At 39.0% G+C, this 27,607-nt stretch overlaps 1 protein-coding gene across 7 annotated transcripts in view; it reads right to left on the reverse strand.

The window, feature by feature from the left end:
- Positions 1–545: 545 nt before the first annotated feature.
- The window catches only part of LOC135205604 (uncharacterized), a 630,437-nt gene continuing 603,375 nt past the window's right edge, over positions 546–27,607 (reverse strand). For all 7 annotated transcript variants that reach the window (XM_064236380.1, XM_064236379.1, XM_064236383.1 and 4 more), the window contains 2 exons: positions 26,760–26,886; positions 546–3,512 (listed from right to left, as the gene is read on the reverse strand). In XM_064236380.1, coding sequence (XP_064092450.1) covers positions 3,441–3,512; positions 26,760–26,886 — 199 coding nt within the window. In that variant the 3' untranslated portion in view covers positions 546–3,440. The remainder of the gene's footprint in view (positions 3,513–26,759; positions 26,887–27,607) is intronic.

Consider the following 27,607-nt stretch of genomic DNA (forward strand, 5'->3'; position numbering starts at 1 on the left):
AGAGGGCAGAACCAATTCTTCTTTGGTGACCTTAGCTAAAGTACAAACAGGGAAAGAGTCCACGGCAGTCCTTGTGTATATGAACCTGCACTCTCTTTGCATGACCTACAGATGCAAAACAAAATTGATTACACTAACATGAAGGACAAGGTAATCAAGCACCTGATTACATCCTTCATGACTTGTTTCGCACTTTTTTTATTCACATCCATGTTGAATAAAAAAAAAAACAGACATCGTGCACTCATGCACACTATATAAAAAAGATGAAAGATGTCATAACTAAGTTCAACGACTGTTCCACCTTGCACTGAGGAATACTTCTACATAAAAGATGATGGTTTGTATGTCTGCAGGAATAAGGTTTTATTTTGCCTGATATGACTGGCCATAAAGTGCTGAAGAAAGTATTGTTCCCAGCATTAGTTAAAATTTCTATCCATAACTTTACTGCAAGAATACTGATGAACACTGCAATTTTATTTCACACTGGGAAGAACAAAAGTGAACCTGTTAATTTAATTTGGGTAAATTAAACAACGATCTTTAGATAATGGTTACACTTCTACTAGACACTCATATACAAGCCTCTGAATTAACATTTTATGGAACAACATAACTACGATAGTTGTCAATATTTTTCAATATGTATTTTATGAAAAGATGACAGACTCAAAGATAAAAATAATAGCAGTAGAGTTAGCCCAAATGCTTGATTTAATAATCAACCACCAATATTTTGCATCAGTGAAATTAAGTCATTAACTGCATCTTGGCATTCTCTACAGTAAATACAGCAAACAGCACTAATGTTTTGGTAACATTTGTGACTAACTATACTAAGGAACTATGCTGGTATATTTTACGTGACACGAAATGAAAAGATAGACATTTAATCTGGATCTTTGATGTCTAAAGGAGGACTAAGAGGTCCACTTAACTACTAAAGAATCAAATAAGCAGCTTTACAGGAGTTAGAAATAATTTCTACAATTTAAATTATGTACATTAATAAATTTCAGTTATCTGCACATTATCTACATATTAACATCAATTCTACAAAAAATTTTCCATGTTAGTTTATAAGGTCAGCCAATTTCAAAATGTATAAAAGTCTAGTACGTACACTGTTTTATAAAGACCATTTCTGCCAAGGACCAAGATAGGTCAATTTACTCTTCACATACCACTAGTAGCTGAGAAAACAATTTGATTTCATTGGTTCTAATAACCTCCACTTATTACTTGCTGAAAGTATAGATATTGAAATTTTCAATGTTTTTTTATAAACAGCAGTGAAATTTACCAGCATATATACAAGTCATCATCCAGTTTTATTTATTGTATATTTTTTTATTATTCATTAGAATCAACTAAATGTTTCATAATTACTGTTTAGTTACTCCAAATTCCTTCTATTAATGGTGCAATTTGTGAATGCTACAAAATGCACCATGATTAACTGTTTCATTCAATTACAATATGAATCTGGAGAAGAATTTCCAAGAGTCTTGAGACTTGCTGCATCTTTGACGACAACCGCAAGCCAATCACAAAATAAATATATGGCACAGTGTGAGCCAATATATATATTTTTTAAATACATAACTGATAATGATTTTTATAGTGGATGTATACAAAAATAGAATTTTAATTTAAGTAAATAAGTTTGTAAATGTATCAAGTACATCTTGTACAATTATATGAGTCAAGGAAAGTCAGTTTTTTATGGACATGTAAGCAAGCAGCTTTTTTTCATTGAAAGTAAAGGAAAATGCCTTATAAGAATAGAATAGTATATTATATATATACATGTAGTATATATTATATATTATATAAACACTGAAAACTGTTTTACCACACTTATGTTGAACCATGGAAGTTTCATTAATGGCAATTTCTTTTTTAAAAGGTTAATGATCACTAATCATGTTTACTCGAAAAGACTGCCCCATAATAAAGGCAACTGCTTCAGAATTGTATGGGGTATAAAAAAAATTCAATCATATCAGAACTATGGATGATATTTTTTGTTGTTATTCTTGGTATATATGTATTATGGATACCACTCATGAATTTTTCTTACAGTGTGATGCAAAGTAAAACATCAAAGTATTATTTCTTTATGAAAAATGCAGAATTATTGTAACAAACAATGAGAAACTAATGGTCACTCGAAGGCATTCAAGAGAATAAAAACTGATGAAGGACAAAGTCCAATAAGGACTGAAGATGATGTTAATCACTAGTCAAGCCTTTTGCTCAGTAATGTACCCTGTTTCAGTAGATGATACAATACTCATTCCTGTACCTGCATGTCCAATCAAGAGTATAACAATTGAAAAAACTGACAGTAGATATCACAGACTACAAATCATAAACATGATAGAATTACATGTAAGGTAAAAATGGATTAATTTGACATATTAAACAGCATTCAACTAACATCTATGTTGACTGTATTCTGGACCACTTAACAAATTTATTGGTTTTGATAAACTGTTAACTTTAGTAAGAATTTAAGGGGGCAGGTTGATTATTACTGGACGGAAAGAGGATAGTACCATATCTTCAGTTTATAAAGTTGTACATATTTAATTTTGTTACACAATTTCAAAGCACAAATACTGGAATTTCTCTTGCTTTGACTTCAAGTTTCAAGCATTTGAAAAATATTTTTTCATAAATATGTAATTCTGATCACTTTACAATAGTATACAGCAAAAATGGGGAAAAATAATTGTTTTTATTTGTTAATTAAGCAAAAGTACATTCATCTAAAAGATGAAACTGTTTACTCTTACAAGTTTGGCATCTACATTAATATCAACAATTGGATGCTAAATGCATTCCAACTAAACTTTCTTCTGAAGTACATTAAAAAATATACTTTGTGGTGTATGTTTACATAATAAATATTCTACTTACTTCTTTTGTAAATTTCAATAAAATATTCCAAACTCCTGGTTTACATGAACATTCAACACATCTCAAATGAAACCGGAGTATTAGAAGTAAAAGTTTAACTATAATTTAATTTTAACTAATAATACAGATACTGTAGACAACCTATGACATAATTTTTAGCCCTTGTTAACTTTGTCAAAGCTTCCCCTTACCATAATACTATTTACATTTCTTTCACATCTGAACTAAGATGAAAGTGATGAAGTAATGGATTTCCTTTATATTAAGGATACACTGCGCCATGGATCATGAATATCATGAGTTTCTAATGGTGAACTGCAGAACTCTAAAATCATGAGAACTAGTCATTCTAGTTTCATTTTCAGAAATGAGTCCAATGAGAATGTATAATTTTTCTTTATTTACAGGTATATTGTTTACCATACATTTGCAAGTCCAAGTAGTTTCCTTTGCATTCAACATCTGCTCTCCCACTGAGATGGTGATATTGAGCAATATACTGTCAGGTTCCTTTACATGGTCCGGGTAAAACGAGAGCCCCCAACTGAGAATTTGGATCGTGCCGACTCCTGCACAGTACGTCCCTGCGGAAAGAAATTCTTTTCCTAGTATACATAGACACTTATGTCTTGGAAAGCAAAGCAAGAAAAGAGGAAGACTATAGCACCATAACTGGTATTATATAATTGCTTAAGTAGGAGCAAATAATAAGTAGACCTGGACTTTGTACCAGACAGAGGTTCAAAAGCATTTTCTGGACATTCAACCTTTCTTACATGTAGCCAATAGAACTTTGACAGATTTTAACAATAGTCACATTAAAATAAATTCATGAACGGGAGAACCAATATATAAAAAAACAGTGAATAATTAAGTCCTGAAGGACACAACAAACACAGCAATCCAAAGGAATCAGAAATACCGAATGAGAGAATAAATATTAGAAAAAATGTCACTGATTTTTCAAAAATAAACAACGTTTACAGTCTGATTAACCAACTGTATTACTACAACCCCCGTATTCGTGCTCTCAAGATTAGTAGATTTTTGTTTTAGCCTATCTTTAATTATTTGCGAAAAATTCGGCAATTTGGGGGCTTTGTTGAAGACAAATATTCACTAATTAGTGTATTTTGATGTTATTTTCATGGCTAAATACATTGTTGATGATAAAAAAAATCATTTACTAATTTTCAAACAGTATTAAATTTAATAGGATTAAATAACATTCAATAAAAATAATAATTTTCTCTCTCTCTCTTTCTCTCTCTCTCTCATTCTCCCCATAACATAGAAAGGACAAGGTAGTCCCGTTCTAGTGACGGGTTTGGGACTCAGTCTGTGCATGTGATTTTGGGACCTCATGGTACCCTACGCCAAAGCTGTTGCCATGGCAATGTGTGGAGTTCAAATCCCTCGCATATATGGAGAAATGATCAAAGAATCTAATGATGAATTATCTTAATTTGCATACTAGAGATATTATTAATATAAATGGTATGTATTTTTTTGTGCTATTTTCTCACCCTTTTTCCATAAACTGCCAAAATTTCCGGTAAGGAGTGACCAGCCATCCGCGTCTTAGTGATATCATTTGTGGTAATGGACTTCAAAATGGTTTATTGTAGTGTAACATAATTATGTATTCATAAAATTGATATTAATTATCTTTTCTTTTTTCTTCAGGTTGACCATGAGCAGTCGCAGGACACAGAAGTAATGGTAGGATATCTCAGTGTTGGTTATCCTAACCTTTTGGAGTGTACCTGTGACACTCTAGTATGCTGTGGTACTGGTACTGCCTCTTATGTGTGTAGTTTCCCTGCTGTGCCTTCGGTTAGATTGCTAATGTTGCCCTGACAACCAGTCACTGGGCAGCTTCTGCTGTGCCTCTGGCGCCAGCTGCCCTGTGACCCCTGCCACTGCTGTTGACGTTTCCTAGTCACCATCCTGTAGATGAAGCCCTGTTAAAGAAAAGTCATCCTCCACTGCCCTTTTCTGAGGCTTGAGGAGGTCCTGGGAAACTGGATTGGCCCTTTTCAGCCAAAAAGAGGAAGGCTGCTTCTCTCCCCCACCAAGAAGTCCTCCTGCAGGATTTCTAAGTGGCTGACTCCTTCCGAGGAGGCAATGGGATCTCTTGTCAGCGCTTCCCAAAATTTGGGCTCAGGAATTGATTCTCATGCCCCTGGGTTTTGTGTTTCAGGAGCTGTAGGAGTGCAAGCTTCAGTTTGCTTTCCTATCACCAGTTCTAGGGGTTCCACCTCTAGACTGGTGCTGTATTGGGTGCTCATTTGCGAGTTCTTCAAGACTGAACTGGTTTATTTAGGCTTTACGGTATCTCGTCAAGGTCTTAAGGTGGTCCACGATAAGGTGTCAGCTATCTGTAACTTTCCAGTACCTACTAACGTTAAGGGCATACAACAATTTCTAAGTGTTCGGGTTATTATAGGCGCTTTGTGCACAACTAATCGCAGCTCCTTTAACTGATCCTACGGAGAAAGGTGCAGATTTCATATGGTCTGACAGGCGTTCGATACCTCGAAAAAGAAATTGTGGAGCTCGTCTATCTTAAAATTTTCTGATTTCAGTAAGGAATTCTTTATTGCAACTGATGCCTCAGACCAGGGCGTAGGAGGGGTACTACTTCAGCAATATGATAAACAGCTTTTCCCAATAGCTTTTTATTCACATAAACTGAAGCCCTCTGAAAGTAAATACGCAGTAATAGACATAAGTACATTTCAAATTCATAATCTATGGTTATCCTGTTAAGGTCCTTACTGACCATAAGCCCCTCACCGACTTCTTCAAAGGCTTCATTCACAGCCCCAAAAGAACTCAGTGGCATATGATCATTCAGGACTTTGGCGCGAAGATCAGATGTTTACCTGGGAAAGCAAATATCATCGCTGATGCATTATCCCCGCAACCCCGCGCCAACATGCTTAAAACCTTTAGTTGAATTAGAAGATATCGAAACATCTGTACAAACTGTTAAAATAGTGTTCGGACAAGAAAATTCATTAATCCAAACGATCAGGAACATTGAAGGCATGGGTTGGAGCGGTGAACTGGTACAGACTGAACAAAGGAAAGACCCTCAGTTAAGTCAAATAATAGATGCTTTGAACAGAAATCCTAAAGAAAAACAATACTTCAAATATTCACAACAGAATTACATAATCAAGGATAATATTCTGTGTAGATCCGTGACGAGAAAAAACCCAAAGTACACCGCAGGCGACTAACGACCAGGTAGTAGTACCAATATCTCTTATACCGACTGTCCTAAATTGGTTGCATTCCAACCACCTACACGGTCATCCTGGGTTCTCTATCATGTCACAAAAAGCTAAATCACTATTCTACTGGTCTACGATAATTACAGATATAAAGAAACATATAAACAATTGTCACACTTGCCATGAAAACAAAGGGCACACTAAGACACCTGTCTGCCTCGGAGCCTACCCTGTGCCAAACAAACCTTTTGAACGGGTACACTTGGATTTAATAACAGGGTTTTACGAGCCTGACAGAGGGAATCGACACCTCTTAGTGTTAATCGATACCTTGACCAGATACACAGAATTAAAACCTTTGAAAAACACAACCGCGATTGAATGTTTTATGAATATTATATTTGTAAACATGGAATTCCACACATAATAATCTATGACTGGTGGAGAATTCAATAATCACTTTCTTAACTCCTTGTGCAAATTTCTAGGCATAAAGAAAATCAATACCATGATTTATCACCCTTAATCGAATGGGTTAGTAGAACCGGTGAATAGGAAGGTGTTAAATATCCTACGGGTCACACTCGGGGGTATGGACCCCAATTGGGATATCTCAATCCCCACAGCCTTAAGCACTCTTAACCACAGCTACCACACTTCTATCAAAATGTCGCCACATTAAGCACTATCCGGCACACCTGCTGGACCCCCTTTCACATTCTTACACCCACAAACAATTTATCCAATCCTTTAAAGGATATCATGAATGCTAGTGTACGCAGGTTCAATATACTTCACAAGAATCTTGAAGAAGCTCAAATAATCATGAAAAATAGTCACAATAAAACTGCCAACCAAACAAAACCATATGCAGTAGGTGATCTAATCTATATACAAATATACATACACAAGGGTCTGAACTATAAACTAACACCTAAATTCGAAGGACCATTTATCATCCTCGAACTGCTAATGGCAAATAGGCTGAAAGTTCAGAGCGTAGATAAACCTACTGATATCAGGACCGTTCCTATATTACATGTCCGATGTTAATCTTTTAGGGGTAGTATGAAAAAAAAATAAAGGGATATATATACATATATATATATATATATATATAGATATGATATAGATAGATATAGAATAATATATATATAGTGATATTATATATATATATATATATATGATATATTATATATATATATATAATATATATATATATATATATATATAAAAGGGATATATATACACACACACACACACACACACACATATATATATATATATATATATATATATATATATATATATATATATATATATATATATATATATATAACTTATAAGATAAAGTTGTATATACAAAACTTGTGTGAAAATATATATCTTAATATAAAGTATATTTATCTGTATACCATTTTATTCCATGTGATGATTAATTTTACACGAGTAATTACATATAATTATCTATTTGCAGGTTTCCAACATGCAGCTTGTCTTGTTTTTATTGGTACTGATTTTTCAGCTTTTTTCTCGTGTGCGACTGGTTCCAAAACAAAAAGTATTCAGTTTAAGCATGGCTCAATCATTGAAAGAACCTAAGATCTCTTCCTTTTGTCAAGTAACATTATACTTGAAGTTGATATGCAAGCGATTTTCTTGCCAGAATACGATGTCATCAATTTGAAATAAGAATTATCTAGAAAAACTTACTAACCCCCAGCTAAAAGAAGCATTAAACACAATGATTAATGCCATAAGAAATCAAGAACCAACCAATACCGAGATACTGGATGAGTTAAAGCTACTGAGAGGTGAAATCAATGAAATAAAGACAATTAAACAAGAAGTTAAGGATCTCTCAACCCAATTGGACGAAGCTTACAAGGTTATAAGCCAGCAACAAAAGTTTTTAGAAGCAGTTGATGCAAGAGAAAGAAGCAGAAATATTGTTATAACCGGGTTATCAGAGAACAGTGATGAGATCGGAGATGACGATACTGCCAAGGTTAAGGTGATCGAGGCAACTGGCTATGAGGATGACATGGAGATGGAGCCGGGAAAGTGGCAGATAAGACGTTTGGGAAAGGAAAACGATCAGCGCAATAGACCTATTCATGTCATGCTTAACGACCGACAACAACGGAACTATAGCTTGGAGATAGCAAAAAATCTGAAGAACTGTGAGGGACTTTTAACTAGGATATTCATCAAGAAGGATCTACATCCTGCAATAAGGAAGGAGATGGCTCGACTTAGAGAAAGAGAACGAGAAGAGAAAAATAAGCCAGAAAATGCTGGTACTAATATTAAAATCGCGTTCTTCTTCAAGACAATGTAGTTATTGATAAATATGTTATAAATTATTTTTAGGTCATTGGCAAAATGAATTAAAGATATGTTCCTGGAATATTGCAGGTGTGAGAGATAAGTTGCAAGATCCTGATATTTTGCAGTTTGTCTTGAATTACGACATTGTGTGGCTTTTAGAAGAAAAAATAGTAAGGAATGTGAGTGTGCCAGGTTTTTCTTTATATCACAACCCTTCTTGGGAAGGCAAGCATAGAGGTGGTGTACTTTTGTTGGTCAAAAGCAACATCACGAGATTGATAACAAACATAAAGCTAATTGTGACCGACCAAATCTGGGTTCAGTTGTCTTGTTGGCCAGGTGTCTTTCTCAGTGGTGTATACATTATACCAGAGGATTCTCCGTACTTTGATGTATTGCAATTTGGTAATTTAGAGCCTGTGATAAATGATCATGAACAAATAGTTGTTATGGGAGATTTTAATGCCCGTGTAGGCTATCCAAATATTGTTAATAAAGAAGGTGTTCCTTAAGTCTATGAGAATATTCAAGATAATCATGATAATAATAATGGACGAAAGCTTCTTGATATTTGTAACAATAGATCGTTAGTTGTAATGAATCATCTCTCATATGAAGGGAAAATAATGGGTGGAAATCTGTCATATAGAAAGAGAGAATGGGTATCAGAGTTGGGTTTGTGTATAATATCAACAGAATGTATTCAATTGATAGAATGCTTAGAAGTAAATCAAAGTATACGAGGGTCTGATCACGCCCCCTTAGGTGTGGTACTTAAAACAGGTGTAAAACTTTTGCCATTTAAATTTTTGTTGTAAAGGGCAGAAAATTTGGGACTGTCGTACATGAAACCTGATAATCATCAGTTAATTTTAAAAAGTATTTCACATAATGTTAATGTTGATAAATTTGTACAGTGCATGAGTCAAATTCAGCCTCTGGCTGTGATTAATGTAGACAGGGGCTGCATAGAAATTATAATAAATGAAGGCTTGGATACGATCAGTAGAGTTGCCAAAAAATGTAAAGTGAGAGGTAGAAGTGTTGATTGGGATGTGACAAATCCTAGATGGGAGCGTTTGCTTCGAGTGTAATGATTCTAGTTATCTGGACAGCTACAGACTGGAAGGGACAGATATTAGAGGCAAATACATTGTAACCAGACGATGGGAAATTCAAGACCCATTTTGAATCGCTTCTAAGTCCAGGTAATATGAATAATCAAAATGAAGGTGTAAATGATCTTGATGATACCCCTTATATCCCTGTCCTTGACGATCATTTTACTTCACAAGAACTAGATGGGACTCCAAAGGACATGAATATGAATAAAAGCTACTGTGGCTTATGCCCCGGATTGTTTATTCGCCTGCCCGCCTTGTGGCTGATGTTTTTCTTGACTGTGTTTAATGCTTTGTTTTTGAGCTTGAATTTGTCATCATGGGGATACAGTAAACTTGTTGTACTTTTTAAATCTGGAAACAGAATGGCATGTGGAAATTATAGAGGGATATGTATCACGGATACGATAGGTAAGATACATGACATATTGCTATTGAATAGACTGAAATTATGGTGCAGTATAGATAAGTGTCAAGCTGGAGCACAGAAAAAAAGAGGATGTATAGAACAAATGTTGTCATTAAGATTGTTAATCGATTTGGCTATTTTTAAGAAGAAAAAACTCTTATGTAATGTTTATAGATTTCAGTAAAGCTTAAGATAGAGTTCCCAGAAGAAAACTGATAAGTTATTTGAAAGAACTAGGATGTGGGAAAAGAATGTTGTCTGCAATTAAAGAGATGTACAGTAGCACTGAGAATGTTTTAAGAACAGCTGTGATAGATAGCTCTGTCGGTGTACGGCAGGGAACTCCCACTAGTTGTTTGCTGTTTGTCATTTATATGGATAAAATGGTTAGGATGTTAAAAAGATGCAATACCAGTGGAAAGTTTTTTGGGTAATTTACATGTGCTTTTGTTGATGGATGACACAGTGATTGTTGCCACTTCGCGAGAAATGTGTATTAAAAAATTTGCTATTATGATGAATTATTGTAATGAATATGGCATTCAGCTAAATGAAAGAAAGATAAAATTTTTCGTGATAAACAGAAGTGTAGGTGACCAGTTGTCAATAACAGTTCAAGGTCAAACTAAATTACTGTGACCATTATCTTTACCTTGGAACTTGGTTCACAGATGACGGGAAGTTAAAAACTTGCCTCTCTCTCCATCAGCCAAATTGGCAATCAACCTTAAATAAGTTCTCAATATTCTGTAACATGAATACTAATATGCCATCTATTTCAAGAAGAAAGTTTTTGAAGCAGCAGTGACTTTTTATGGGTCAGAAGCATGGTTAACAAATGCATTACAAAATCCAATAACTAATTACAATCATTTAGTAAAGTCTTCTAGGTGTAAGAGTAAATACCTGTACTCATTTATGTTTGGCTGAGTCTGGGATACCACCAGCACAATTCGTCGTGGCATCAAAATGAAAACGTTTTCTTAAGTTGTCTGATCCTGATAGGGAAGAGCCATTTCATATTGTATATGCAATGTGTAGGGGGGCAGACTACCCTGGTATAGATTTATTCAAGATTCCCTAGCCTTTAATGATCAAATTGATCCTCTAGTTGACATCATATCATCAATTAGAAATAGACCAGCTTCAGCAACAAAATATATGACTTACAGAGACAAACTGAATCCCAACTTAGTAATGCATAAATTATATACTGATAAATTATATATCTCTAATTATATTCATGCAGCTTTCAGTCGTTTATGACTCATGTCCCATAACCTTCGTATAGAAACAGGTAGGTGGAGCCGAACTCCTCCAGAATTTAGAGTGTGTACTTGTGATAATATGTAGCTCTATTCAGGACGAGTTACACGTTCTGATCAATTGTCCTCTGTCAATGCCATGTAGGCTTAAATATCCAAACTTAAATTATTTGAGTCTCTGAATACTTTATTAAATGAAAATGGTAATATTGTTGATTTGGGTACATATGTTTATGAAATTTTTCGTATGTACGTATTTATGAATAATGTGCGGCATTGTCTTCTGTTTTATGTTTTTCTTCAAAATAACTTTTCCTTTTTTTCAAGCATTATGTGTGTTGGGACTTGATGCTGGATAGTGAAGTGACTACGTTTTTTTCTCTGTAGTAAGTTCCTTTTTTTCGTTTTTTTTTTATTGTCTTATAGCTTATGTGATTTGCGCGAAGTTGTATTTTTTCTTTGTAGGCCATGTACCTGCAAGAATAGAAGTGATTACTGTCCACTTTGTTTATTTTGTACTATGTCTCTTTGTGGACAAATTTGTACCAATAATAGTATAATTTTGTCAATAAAATAACTAACTAACTAACTTTAATCACATTTATTTTTAATCAATACATATATAGGCCTTATATTTATCTCTCACAAGGTACCATTAATTTTTGTTCTTATAACCTTATGCTATTGCTCTAATATCATGTACCCGTGGGAAGGACTGCAGGTTGGCTTGTTTGATAAAATATAAAATTCGTTGTCTAATTCCTTTTAGGGAAATAGTGCCACCTTTTTCTCTAATGAACAGAGGGCCAGAAGATATCAGAGTGGTCCTGTCTAAGTATGCTTTCAATGAAGTGACTGGACATAAGGATGGGTCCTGTGGAAACGGAACAATCTTCCCCAGGGGGCCCATCTATCTAATGGATCCTCATTTTTTGCAAGAAATTGGCGATCTGGAGAAAGTTACACTTCTCCTGAAGGGAGAAACTCTATATGACCTGGGTCCCTAGATAAAGCCGACAGTTCAGATATTCTGGCTCCTGAGGCCAAACTTATGAGGATTAGTGTTTTCCTCAGTAGGGATAGATAGTCACACGAGGTACTATTAGTATCCGAGGCTAACTTAAGAACATCATTTTAAGAACCATGACACCGACTTGGGCCTCTCAGTAGGTCTGAGTCTGGCGCAAGCTCTGGGGATAGATGTAAAGTATGAATCTGTTAAATCTATCTTGAATCCGAATTGGAAAATCTTTTTAAGAGCCGATTTGGTAGTAGTAATGGTACTAGCTGCCAAACCTTTTTCAAATAATGATCTGAAAAAGGATATTGCAAGATTTGTGGTCATGGTTTGTGCATTAGAGTCCCTCAGGAATGCAGCCAGTTTTTTAACTGCTGAATCATATTGACGCAGGATTGATTCACGTTTATTAGATTCTAAGAACATGATGTTCTGAGGATTGATATCGGCATCCCTCTGTGCTGCAAACTTCATGAAGTCCATAAAGTTAGGGCTTTCTGAATTCCTGAGGAAGCAAACACAGTCTGCGTTTGCACTAGTTGTGATAGTCTGGGGTTGGGAATCCGTTGAGGGCAGAGCCCCAACTCCAAGAGAAGAGGGAACCAATTGTTCTTGGGCCAATTGGGAGCTATCAGAGCAATGTGACCCTTGAATGTCCTGAGCTTGTTCAGAACTTTCAGGAGAAGATTCACCGGAGGAAAAAGGTAAATCTTCTTCCATTGATTCCAATCTATAGCCAACGCGTCCGTGGCATAAGCCAGAGGGTCCAGGTTGAGGGCCACATAACAAGGGAGTTTGTGGTTCGACTCCGTGGCGAAGAGATCTACCTGAAGCCCCGGTACTAGCTGACAGGCCCAACTGAATGACTTCTTGTCCAGGAACCATTCGGACTCCAGTGGGACCGAACGTGATAGCGCATCCGCCACCACGTTCCTTATTCCGGCAAGGTGAGTGGCCGATAGGTGCCACTTGTTCTTGTTTGCTAGTGAAAAGATGTCTATCATGACAAAGTTCACGTGGCTTGACTTGGAACCTCCCCTGTTGATGCAGTGTACTACCACTGCACTGTCGAGCACCAGCTTGATGTGAGATTTCTTGGCTGGATGAAGTTTTTTCAGGGTGAGGAACACTGCCATAGCTTCTAGCACATTGATATGAAGCTGGCAGAATGGAAGGGACCATGTTCCTTGTACCTTCTTGTACTGTGAGTACCCGCCCCAACCTGTTAGTGATGCACCTGTGTGGATCACTAAGGCCGGCGGAGGGAACTGTAGTGGAATTGTCTTTAACAAGTTCTTGACTTCCGTCCAGGGACGGAGACGCTTCTGTAAGATCACCGGGATCGGAGCTAGCCTGTCCCGGGATCTCTTGTTCGCTTTCGAACGCCAAACTCGGTTTATATCTTTTAGTTTGGCTTTCAACAGGACGTCCGTCACTGAAGCGAATTGGAGAGAACCTAAGATCCTTTCTTGGTTTCTCCGGGACGTCTGTTTGCACTTGAAAAATTGTCTGGTTGCCTTGGCTATTTCTCTCCCTTTCAACGGCGGGATTGATAGAGTGTGCGAATCCAAATCCCATTGAATTCTCAGCCACTGGAAACGGGACGCCGGGGTTAGCCGGGACTTTGTCCTGTTTATCTGGAATCCTAGGTATTCCAGAAAGCGGATGACCATGGCGGCAAGCTTCGATGCTTGTGGCCCATACGAGCCAATCGTCCAGATAGGCTACTACCATGATTCCCTGAGATCTTAGTTCCTGGACTACTGTTTCCGCCAACTTTGTAAATATCCTGGGGGCTATGTTGAGCCCGAATGGCATTACTTTGAAGGAGTAGGCTTGGTTCCCTAATTTGAAGCCTAGGACGGGCGGAAGTGTCTTGCTATCGGGACATGATAGTAGGCATCTGTAAGATCTATAGAGGTGGTGACGGCCCCACGGGAAAGTAAGGTCCGCACCTGCGAAATGGTCAGCATCTTGAACTTGTCGCAATGAATGAATAAGTTTAGACGGGACAAGTCTAAGATTATTCTTCGTTTGTCTGAGTCTTTCTTTGGCACGCTGAACAAGTGACCTTGAAATTTTAAATGTTTGACTCTTGACACTACTTCTTTTTGAAGGAGATCGCGGGAATACTCTATCAATTCCGCTGTTGGTTCCTGATAGAAGGTGATGGGTGGGGGTGGACCTTGGATCCAACTCCAGCCCAGACCTTTGGACACAATACTTTGGGCCCAATTGCTGAACCTCCAACGTTGACGAAAGAGGTACAGCCTCCCTCCTACCTGGAGGTTCTCATTGGGTTGCTGAGGCGCGACCTCCTCGTCCCCCGCATGAACCTCTGCCCTTGCTGGCAGCCCTTCCGCCGCCTTGCTGACGAAAGGCGCCTCTAGCTCTGCTACCCCTGCCGAACCTATTGAAAGCCTGAAACGCTTGGTTTTCAAACGTCGGGTTGAAGGCCGGGGAGACAGCAAAAGAGGTTGAAGCCTGCGGCTGTGTCAACAGCACGAACTGCTGTTGTGGTTGGGTCTTAGAGGTTGATGGTTGGGGGACCGGAACTGCTTGGACCAAAGTTTGTTGTTGTTGAGGAGCCTGGAAGGGCTGGAACTTCCTAGGCTTCTTCTTGGCTTTGAGGTTCGATGCGGAAGACTCCGGTTTCCTTTTATAGACCAATCCCCACTGAACTCTTAGACTTTGGTTGAATCTAGCAGCCTCATATTATACCTCGTTCACTGCTGAGGCCGGAAAGAGGTCCGATCCCCATATTGAAGAGGCCAGGAGTTTGTTGGGCTTATGCTGGATTGTGGATTCCGACAGTACATGCTTCCTGCAATTCCTCCTAGCCACAACAAAATCATATAAGTCACATTGCATTATCGACAATAGTGCCTTAGCGATGATCTTGAACAACGTCTCCTGTGCATAGATAAGAGCCGCTGCTTCTGTCATGACTAGTGCATTGAGGGATTTCGCAAGTCGCGTCCTGGCATCAAATTCTGTCTGGATGAGCCCATCAGACAGCCTGGGTAATCTCTCACTAAACAGAGAGATGGCACAGTCCGGTTTTAGCTTCCCAACCGAGAAGGTGGCTGGGAGGTCTACCCAAAGGTCATCTGTTCCGGGGAGTAGGAGAGAGGTCGGTTCCGTCTCCCGGAGCTGTGGCATAGGCTCATCTCTCATTGCTGCTTGCAGAGTGAGTTCTGCCACTTTAGATGTGAACGGGATAGGAGTCTCCTCGTCCACAGTGAGGATTGTGAAGGGACTTCGGAAAGCCGTAACCTTAGTGTTTACACACCGCCATTCTTCTAGGTTACGGATCCAAGCTTGTTGTGCTTGGTCCCGAGAGAGGATAACTGTCTCTTTTGGGACCTTATCCTCTCTTATCAAGGCAGATTCCGTGAGGCGGACATAGCCTATGAAAGGGGCTTGCAACCCTGGCGGGTGGAACTCGAAGTCCTCAATCCTTCGAGTCCTGCAGCCCTCAATCATAAGCATTCCGTTCAAGAAAGGTGCATAGGAAGCCACTCTCTGTGGATTACTTAGGTGGAAGGGAGGGAGAGTGGAGGAGTCCGGCAATAGCGAGCCTTGGGCTGCTTGACCGGCTTGCTGAAGCCCCGACGCTACGCCTTACTGGAGACCTGCAACGATGTTCTCCTGCGTGACCAGCCTCTCTGAGATGGCTTGGATGGACTGTCTCGAAGCATCTAGAGAGGTGGATATGTGGGCAAGTATCTCCTGAAACTTGGTTTGCACCAAGTTTCCGACCATGTTGCCCATTTGTTGCATCATGTTGGAGGCAAATGCCTCCTGGTCAAAGGAGGAGGGCTCTGCCTTCTCCTTGGGTACCTTTGGTCTCGCTCCTTTGGAGGTGGATGCCACAGGGTCAGCGGAGGAAGATTTAGCTCTTTCCTTAGAAGACTTAGTCTTCGACCCTTTGGAGAGAGACTCGTGCTTGACCTTGTCCGCTCCGGGATGGTGAGCCGGGGCTTTACGGACTTGGCTGGTACCTGGCTTTCTTAGAAGGGGCTTTGGCAGCGATTTAGAGTCATGCTTGCCCTTGACTTTAGGGATCGCCGAGGTAGATTTCGATCGGACTGACAGAAATCCCCCGGAGAACCCCTGGAAGGAGGTAGAAGAAGAAGGAGAAGAGGCTCTAGATGTGCTCAAGGGGAGGCCTTGAGCACCTACGAAACTTGCCTCACTAGTATCCTTACCGTTGCCCATGCCGTCCACCGTCATGGGCTCGACGTCGAGATCCAGTGCCGCGACCTCTTCTGTGACCTCCTGCGTAGTTGTCTCCTCTGGGGGCTGGGAAACGGCTTCCTGAATCAAAGCGATCAGGGGAGCTGCCACTTTGGGGTCCACGTAGCCAGTGCTCTTCCCCCCCGGGAAGATAAGAGTAGCCATCTCTTGGGAGAGGATGTAAGGCTTTGCCTTGGCTATGTTCCGTCCGAAGCCACCCACCCAAACCTTGAGGGTGGAAAGAGCAGCGTCCCGGACCGACTGAGCTCCCTGTAAGAGAAGGGTTAGTGTTAAACTTAAACTTAACTCATATTACATTGTAACTTAACTTAAGAGGCATATCAATGACATATATTACATTGGTCCACCTTGTATTATCATGTACACACCGGAGAGTCACCTACCTCAGAGGAGACTCGTTCCACGAGATCGTAGCAGGTGACACAGTTCTCATGGTGCCACACTACTGATCCGTCTAGGTGGACTGCGCAGGTGGCGTGGGTCCGGCAGACATCGTGCCCACAGGGATCCTGGAGGACAGTGTTGCAGCCTGTCTCCATACAATGGGTGGCCTGTAAATGGAATGATACATGAGTACCATTGTTAACCTTTCGGACTATGTCCGTGGTTGATATGCCATAACACCGGAGTGTTCTGGTGTTGTAGAATTATCCCCGTCTCGGCCTTCTCTTTGCCATGTACCATGCCGAAGAGTCCGGTAGAGCTAGTAGTAAGTAGTTAATAGTGTTTCCGGTGACACCGGAGAACAGAAAACTACTGGATTCGGGGTAGCTACTACTGCCATACACCGGAGAGGAGTAGTCCAAGCAGGTACTGGGTGTCGAGATGGAAGAGATCGGGTAAGGTGGCGGAGCTTGGTAACTCCGCCGTAAAAACTTAATCTAAAAGGAGGGAGTAGCTCCCAGAGGAGCATGGTGGCTCCGTAAACTTAAACTAAGGCAGAAATTATACAAGTAGAATACATGCAATAATGTAACCCCGTATGAGGCCGGAGCCTCCAGGCAGTCACCATCCTCAAGGGGTCCGGCTATGCCGGAATCCTGTGTCCGCCGGAGCGGGTAGGAGGGGCAGGGGTATGGACCCAGAGAGCCGAGGAGAGCCGAGCTCCCCCGAGCCTGGTGGCCGGCCGAGGCTAGGGCAAACAGAGCTTCTCCCCCTACTCTGGGGTGAGAGCGGCAGGGTAGAGCACCCGCCACCGAGAGTCCCCGTGGGGACCTCCCTCCATCCCCCGAAGGGGTACTTGGATTGGCTGCCAGCAACAGCGTGAGCGAGACATCACCCCACCTAGGTGGGAGATGTGGAGGAAGGGAGAGGAGTATGGTAGCGAGGTGGCTACTACGCGATCGTCTGGACTTCTCACGGCCGGGTATGAGCACACTCGTGGTGAAGAAGGCCAGGCGAAAAGAAGGCCTATAGGCCAACTGTATAATTTACACAGGGGGAAAGGAAATAAAATGAGGTAGAGAGAAAGCGAGACGTCCTGGAGGAACTAGGCTGAACCAACCGGGAAGGGTGGTCAAGACCTGGTAACTCCGAGCAGCTGGCCTAGTGTCGTGACGAATAAACGCGGGACAGATGGCCAGGGTAGGTGAGGACTGAGAATAGGACTAGGGTTCATACAAAAGAGCCTAACAAGGTAACCTAACCAACAAGGAACATGCATGCATCAAAACTGGCTCGGTAGGGCGCCGATAGGCTACGAAGCGAGAACACGTGCTCGATAAAATCCCCCATGTGGAAACTAAAACGTCAATAAATGCATCATAGGTAATAATATAAAGATACTGCTAAGAAATAATCGAGCTCACACGGTATGGAATACCGCGTGAGACACGAAACGAGGAAACACAAAGGAGCGAGCCGCTGTGGTGGCGCGGGGCCGGTGCCGCATGGGTCACCGACTCATAAAAACCTAAATAATTCGGTTAAACATGCCAAGGGCAGCCCCTAAATAGTGTCAACTATTAATAGTAGTACTGAACTTGGATGCAGTAACAGCTTGACGTTCCATGTTGAAAAATAAGGGTTCCAAAGCGAGAACACAACACAGCAAAGAAAAACGCGTGTGCAGCGTGGTCGTGCTATCAAAGGAATGAAGTCAGAGGCGCTAGCCGTAACGGTAGCGTGTAGTGAGCCTTAGGTCGGCTCCTCTCTAGTTGAGGTTTTTTGATGTAGGAAGGGGCTAAATGGAAAAGGACCTGTGGTAGTGGCTTCACTTGCCCCATAAACCATACCGACACCTTATAATAAAGGTGAGCGAGCCAGAATAATCTGGCAGTTCCAATTTAGCTTTTCTCTGGTATTATAGCAATATTTTACCTTAGAAATAGTGCTAAAGGAACCTATTTCACGGAGCGACACAGGGTGAGCCCAGAAATTTGTGTATCTGATCCTTCTGGGTTCAGCAAGGTAATTTCAGTAGCAATATCAATTTTATATTTTGTAAGAATGTCACTCCACAAGTGAAGATTCCTCTATTTCCCCCTCAGGGTTAACCAGGGAAGTATTAGGAACAGACATTACTGGGTTTTGGCCGAAACACAGATCTGAGAAAGGGTTAAATATCTGCTTCTGGAAAGATATATTCTCCCTCTTCCTCACCCCTGCTGAACCCTAGGACCCATTGAGTAAGCTTAAAACAGGCTGTTTCATCCTTAAAACTTGTTGCTAGGAGCATACTACAAATTTTGCAAATATCTGGCGACCAAACAGTGTTTCTTGTTTTTTACAAGGACTTATGCTCATGGCAGGTGGTATGGAACATACCTACTGGCAAAACAACAAACTGAGTAACTTGCTACAGCACACCTAAGCTGAGGGTCCTGCATAATGGCGGCCCTATAGTGAAATAAAACAAATGGTTAAAACTTGCTGCCATGAGCAAACTACAAACTTCACACACATATCTGGCAACCAAGAAAATTATTCTTGTTTTTTACAAGAATTATGCTCATGGCAGTGGTATGGGCCGTACCCATTTAATGGTGGCCGTGTAGTGAAATAGAATAAGTTGTTATTAGAAATTTATTAGTTGTAATAAATCTTGTTAGAAATCTATGTTAACTTAAACCCTCTATGATTTGGGGTAGTTTTGACACCAAGGTATATTTGTACGTATTAGTTCTTTTGCAATGGTTATGTGAATTTCTAATTAAAGTAGTCATACCACTCAGACTAATCTTCCATAAATTGATTTGTTTAATCAACCCAAGCTACTGTTTTATATGACTTCAAGTTAATGCTTCTAGAATCAGGTACATTAAACTAAAAATACAGGATTTCTTAGAGGGTTAACCTATTCTAGGCCACTGCCTATTATAGTCTTATGTAAATAAACAATATAGAAAAGAATCCTTTTATAATCTAGTTTTCTGTTTTCTGTGGCCGAGACTACCCTTATTTTTTTTCGGCCATTGCTATTACTAGGCTAATAGTAGGATATTCCCTTAAAAACAGGAGGGGGTGGGGTTCCTACTTAATCTGGTTAGGCTGCAGCCTGTTCTGGGTTTATATCACCTTTAAGGATATTGGCTATGTGAGAACTCCACTAATACGTAATCTTACCAATAGGGTACCATATTTATATCAGTCTCTAGTTGTATAAAATTAGGTAATTTTATTAAGCCTAGGATACTGTTTCTATCTAATCATAGGTTATTTCGACCAAACTACTGCTTAAACCAAAAATATGATGTTTCCTACATTGTTCTCTCTTAGCCTAGTATAGGGGTTCCCTACGTGTGATCGAAGCAAGCAACAATACAGAGAGAAATTCAGGGAGATGTACAGGGTATTGCCTAATCCAGATTATTTTAGATCATTCTTAATGTATGGGCTATATAAAAACAGAAACTTACTCATATGTAACTCATAATTAGGCTTATCATTTTTGTCTAACCCAAGTTATTTCTATCTAGCCCTAGGCTATTCGGTCACCTATATAAAACAGTAACTTACTTATGTGAAATCTTATAGTTATGCTGTCACCTAGTTTAGGTTATTGTCTAATCCAGATTATTTAATTACCCTTTACAGGTATGCACCTGAGTACTACTAAGATTATGCTTATGTATACAGGCTATATAACAGGAAAAGAAGTCTGTAACCGTTTATCTAGTGCTAGGGCCCTTGATGTCAACTAGGCTACTGCCTAGGTCCACAACAGGATATGTCTTTAAAAAAAAGGTTCTTTCTTACTTTAATTTACGTTACTACCTAATCCAGATTACTTAATTCAGCATTAACCCAAGAGGTGCTGGGGGGTTCCCACTTAAGGACGACAGCAATATTATGCATTGGCAACTCCAGTCATGGAGCCAATATTTTCTTGCTCATTTTTTAACTTATCACCTAATCGCCTTGTGTTGCATTTTAGGGTTGGAATGCTTTATTCAGTATATTCTGAGATAATTTCAAATTTTTTCGTGACAATATTACTCCTTAGCTATCCAAGAAACACCTATAAAATTACAAAATATATACAGCAGTTATTAATCAGTTGAATTGGTGTATATGTGTGTGTGTATGTTAACTGACATATACAGTGGTACCTCGAGATACGAAAGGCTCAACTTACGAACAACTCGAGATACGAAAGCAAATACGAAGATTTTTGCGGCTCTGCATACGAAAATTGTTCAAGATACAAAAGGTTGTTCCTGTAAAGTCCAACTGAGTAGACTCGCCACCATCCTCCCGCTCTCCCATTGGTTCCTGATGCTAGTCACCGCCATAAGATCCTTCTCTCCTATTGGTCAGTATCTCTCCCATGATCCCATCATGCATCTACGCAGCGGCGTGCTCTTTCGGCCACTTTGCGGCATCATTGGTATCATACGCACGCGGAATTCGTTCGTTCTAAACGATTTCGTTTATTAATGTAAATTTGTTAGTGATTTCGTTGTAGTATACTTTATCGTGTTGTGTGAGAACTTTACTACATACATATACTACATAACATAATTATGTACAGTATATACGTAGTCATGGGTCCCAAGAAAGTTGAAATTCACGGAAAGAAGAGGAGGCTTTCTTTGGAGACGAAGATGGAGATAATTAAAAAGTATGAAACTGGTATGCGATTGAGCGTGATTGCCAAGGAATATGGCTGAAATCCGTTGACAATAGGCACCATCCTTAAGCAGAAGGATGTCATCAAAGCAGCTACACCTTCCAAGGGCGTGACTATTTTGTTCAGCAAGAGGAGCCACGTGCATGATGAAATGGAAAGGCTGCTTTTTGTCTGGATAAAAGACAAAGAAATCGCTGGTGATATGATAACGGAGACGGCAATCTGCCACAAGGCCAGCGCTATTTTCGTCGATTTGATTGCCCAGGCAGAAGATGACGGAGGAGAAGGGACATCGACACCAACCCCAGACTTCAAGGCTTCTCATGGGTGGTTCGAAAAATTCCGTAAACGGACTGGCATCCATTCGGTGGTGTGGCATGGGAAGGCGGCCAGCTCGGACACAAAAGCGGCCGAAGCCTCTATTATGACATTCAACGAGATGACTCTCAACAAAGGCTACATTTCTCAGCAAGTCTTCAACTATGATGAGACTGGCCTTTTTTGGAAAAAATGCCTCGTCGGACGTACATCACGCAGGAAGAGAAGAAGCTACCTGGGCATAAAACCTATGAAAGACAGGCTTACGCTTGCACTTTGTTCGAACGCCAGTGGGGATTGCAAGGTGAAGCCCCTACTTGTCTATCATTTGGAGACTCTTCGAGCCTTCAAGGCCCACAAAGTGCTTAAGGAGAAGCTTCCAGTGATGTGGAGGGCTAATGCGAAAGCCTGGGTAATGAGACTTTTGTTCACAGAGTGGGTAAATCTGTTTCGGCCCGACAGTGAAGAAATTCTTGGAAGAGAAGCGCCTCCCTCTGAAATGTCTGCTGTTGTTGGACAATGCCCCTGCTCACCCTCCTGGCCTCGAGGAAGATATCCTAGCGGAGTATTCGTTTATCAAGGTTCTTTATCTTGCACCTCACACCACCCCTCTCCTCCAGCCCATGGACCAGCAAGTGATATCGAACTTCAAGAAGCTGTATACGAAACATCTTTTCAAGAGATGTTTCGACATCACCGATACCATAAACCTCACCTTGCGTGAATTTTAGAAGGAGCATTTCGATGTTGTGATATGCATCCGACTCATCGACCAAACTAGGCAGGAGGTTTCGAGGCGAACCTTGAATTCCTCGTGGAGGAAACTCTGGTCTAATGCCGTATCCGCCCGAGACTTCGAGGGATTCGACTTTGTGAAGCTAGTGCTGCAGATTCAGGAACAGCTGACGATCCTGAAACTGTTTCGCAACCATATCTTGACGAGATCGTTGCACTCGGCAAGTCCATGGGGCTGGTCGTCGACGAGGACGACATCAATGACCTTCTCGAGGAGCACCAAGAGGAGCTTACGATGGATGACCTGAAGGAGTTGGAGGCCGTGCAACATAACGTCGTTCAAGAAGAGTTCTCTAGCAGCGGCGAGGAGGAGGACGGCGACTCTATGACAACGGCAGAAATTAAGGATGCTCTAGCTGCTTTTCATAAGGTGCAATCATTCGTAGAAAAGAGACACCCCGAAAAGGCTTACACAGCTCGTATGCTTGCACAGTTTGATGACGTTTGCCTGAGTCGTTTCAGGAACATTGTCAAAAGCTGGCAGAACCAATCTTCCTTGGATAGTTATTTTTTAAAGAGGCCTTTAGTAGGAGTAAGCAAAAAGGAAGAACCAAGTGATACTACGAAAAAACAGAAAGTTGAAAGTGGTGAAGAAGTTGAAATTTTGTAACAAAAAAAGCGTAAAGTATAAAAAAGTAAAAAAAAAAACTTAAAAATAAAAAAAAGGCAAAAAAAAATTAATTTTAAGGTTTTTGCAAAGTGAAGTGTTACAGTTTTGTTAATGTGTTTCGTAAAGTTTAGTTTATGTTTTCCTGACATTTTTTTTGTGTGTTTCATAAAGTTAAGTGTACGTATCTGCCGTTTGTCCTCCTCCTCTGTCGCCACTTTAGGAGATAATACGTACGTATGTACGTACAGTATTTCTTGTATACCATGTAAACTAATACACTTTATTTACAGGTACTATGTAGTACATATTAGCAGTACTTATTAAGTTAGGTATTGAATGGTCCAAATTGTTGTAGTATATCATTGTTTATAGGTCAATTTAGCTTTATTATGAAATTTACTGGGGTGTTTTTGGAGGGCTTGGAACGGATTAGCCATTTTACATGTAAAATGCGGCTCAAGATACGAAAAACTCATGATACGAAGGCCGCCTCGGAACGGATTAATTTCATATCTCGAGGTACCACTGTACACAATAACTTTTAAATCAATATTACTATTGTCACTGTCATTATAATTACCTGTCTCGATATCACTATTTGATGAAAATGAAGGTTTACAATTATACTTTTCATGCCTATGATTAAGAGCAATCTGGCCTCTTTTATGTTCAAAAGTGAGCTGAATGGCTGGTGAGACTGAGGACATCACTCAAACAGAGCTAAGAGGAGACTAAATTTACCGTGATATTTGAAAATAGAGTCAATAACATCGACGTTATCCTTGTGCAGCATATAAAGCATCAATTTTAGCACCACACCACACCTTGGGGTTAAGGATACGTAATCCTACATTATAGGCAACTGACATCTACTAGTCTAAATTATTCTCAATGAATCTGATGTAGGCTACTGCCTGGTAGGCTATTGCCAATATTGTTATCTAAAAGGATTATCTTTACTAATAATAATAACAGTGGAATATTTCTTTAGATAAAACTTCTAAACAGAATGATAAATTCTTCAAAACAAGTTTTGCTTCTACAAATAGTTAACAATCACAAAATGTAAGAAGTGCGGACGTGTACTGGTGAAAAAGCCGGTTTACGGCTTTTCAGGCTCATAAAAATCATTGTTTCACGGTCCAAACTAAAAAATGTTTCACTTGAACTGAAATTATGCACTTAACCTTCAACTTCGATGTTTCCATGAACTTCAGTAATGAAATCAATAAGCAAAGAACGAAACTTTTGGAGCTAACAATCTTAAACTGTTAGTGCCACCTGTACTGGCAAAAAACTGCGGTTTATGGCTTTTCACGCACAATAAAATCATTGTTCCACATTATAAACTAAATTTTTTTTAACAAACTTAAATAAACCATGGTAATGAAATTAATAATCGAAGAACGAAATTCTCCGAGCAAGCCTAACGATATAAATCAAAAGAAGTGCCAACGTGTGCTGGTGAAATAAGCTGATTACTGTTTTTCATGCACAATAAATCGTTGCTCCACAGTCTAAGCTAAAAATTTGCGACTGGAACTTAAAATTATGTATTTAGCTGAATTAATAAGTAAGAACAGACTTCTCTGAGCTCTGGTTTCTTGCCCGACTGCCGGAAAGGGAATGGAGTTTTGGTCAGATTTTGGTTGTAGGTAAACAATAATGATTGTACGTATTCACATGACCACTTCTTGTGGTTTTGACGTAGGTAAACTGGGTATTAGCGTTCGCTGAGTCCACTTATAATCTATCACGTTATAAAGTTTATCATTACAACACAATACCTGGCCAGAAGACCAGTTAAGAGAATTCTTTGACATTAGTCTGCTCACCATGGAGCTCTGGATAGACCACGGAAACGGTAATCCTCGAGGATGAGACACCGACTACACTATAAAAAAAATGCTTATAACAGCCTATTATAACAGTTCAAATACCAAATACTGTCCCTATGTAGCACCTTAAACTAAAAAGCTTAAAACTGCCTATTTTAATAGTTCCAACAAAAATATACCTTACACTATCATCCTAAATGAGAGAGAGAGAGAGAGAGCTGGGGATGAGGTGTGATTGGCACAGATGAGAGCGATAGACATAGTTAGAGTAGCTGGGACGAAAGTATGACCTTGAGTCAGCCCAGGATGACAATTTTTTCATACATATTCTGATGATAATATAATATACAGAGATCAATATAGTAATGTTCAGTATAGTATATGAATTCTGTAAATGAAATAACATTTTACTGATATTTTGCTGTGTTTCTCATTAAAAGATATGTTGTATACTGTGAGAGAGAGAGAGAGAGTTGCTGGAGACGAGTGAGAGAGGTATGATTCGAGCAAGAGTATGACTTTGGGTCAGCCCAGGACAACCTTTATTTTATACATATGATGATAATACATATAGATCACTATAATGTACAATGTAAATGAATACCATGAGTGAAATAACATTTTATTGATATTTTGCAGTGTTTTTTCATTACAGGATATGTATACTGAGAGAGAGAGAGAGAGATAGGTTGAACTGAGATGTTTACATCACTATGCTGTTTTGTGGGATTTTTAACTTTTATTGATATTTTGATATGTTTACATTATGTGATATTAATATTGGAAAATTAGTAATTCTTTATCATAAAAAATTTATTTGGCCAAGAAAATAAAATGAAAATACATTAATTAGTGAATATTGCTCTATGATAAAAATCCACAAATGACAGAATTTTCTGCAATTTATTGAAAAATACATTCCACAAAAAAATCTGAATGTTGAACTGCAAATGAAAGGGGGCCACTGGATTTCCTCACAGTACTTCAAATATTTTGAGCAAGCTCGCTGTATATAATATATATATACTATATATATATATATATATATATATATATATATAGATATATATATATATATATAATATATATATTATATATATATATATATATATTTAGCAAATGAAGGGAAGAGATAGACCAGATATATATCTCAAAAGTGACTGCAACAAAAAATGACACCTAAAATTTTTGGCCCCTAAAATTTTAAATGAGTTGTATGTACTATTTAAATAAAGTCAGTGAACAGATGTGGGAGTAGGAGAGGTCCAAAGTCCTAAGCCCGCTAACAGTCATACTTTAAATTTGTTAGAATTTAACTTTTTTCCAGGTCATACGTATCATGCGCTACTTTTAATTCTATCTTCATTTAGATATTCAGCAACCACAGGTCTATATTAAGGAAATGGACTTTTAACATCAGCATAACTTCAAACCCAAGTGACTTCTTTCAGTCTTTAGAATGCTGTTACTGTATGTACATAGAAAAGCAAAATAATATCGTTGTACTGCATACAAGTAAAAAAAAAAATAATAATAACGGCTGAGTAACCTACTTCTCCTGATAAGTTATCCAAGAATTTCTGAATGTTCCGTATTTCACTAGCAGGTACATGTTTCTTGAGGGCAGCATCAAAGGATCCATGTCTGATCAACATCTGGAATAATTGCTTCGCATACTTTCTGTATTGAAAAAGTAAGAAAAACTTATTAGGAAGCTGCTTCATGTTTCATTTCTTTTAAACTTTTGGATAACACATCTATGGCCCAGTACTGACAGAACATATGAAATTGAATTGATTAAGAACACTACTACTTTGCTTTTGAATCACAACTAATAACACTTCTCTAGGTCATAATTAAGGAAGCCCATGAATTATGAGTTAACAACTTCTTATTAAAGAAAATTTGCATTTTATATTTTCATAAAATAACATCAAGCATATCAAGATAAGATAACTGACTAGCTTTAAACAGTAGTCCAATAACACTACATGAAACTGACTTTTTTTTGTGTTTCTTGAGACTTAAATTACAATGCTACTGTGCAATATTAAGATATTGGTAGTATTATGATGTCAAAGATCGTTGATATAATCATACCACTGACATAGAATAGATAATGTAAATACTGTATTTTAAAGCAGTGATTTATTTTACTGTTTTTATGTATTTTTTTTACAATTAGTCTGTATGTGATTTTCAATTTTTTTTCATTTCCTTTAAAAATCTTTATTTTAGTAAGGATTTCTGAGAATATTTGTCAATTTATAGATGCCCTCACAAGACTAATGGCATTAATGTCTGTGAGCAAGTTTAACATTAAAAATGGGTTTTCATAAAATTTGAAATCTTGGAAGTTTTAATGTTTGCTGCAAGCACATCTGCACTAACAATTTCACAT

Source organism: Macrobrachium nipponense, chromosome 24 (genome assembly GCF_015104395.2).
Source record: "Macrobrachium nipponense isolate FS-2020 chromosome 24, ASM1510439v2, whole genome shotgun sequence".
In the NCBI taxonomy this organism is placed as follows: Eukaryota; Metazoa; Arthropoda; class Malacostraca; order Decapoda; family Palaemonidae; genus Macrobrachium; species Macrobrachium nipponense.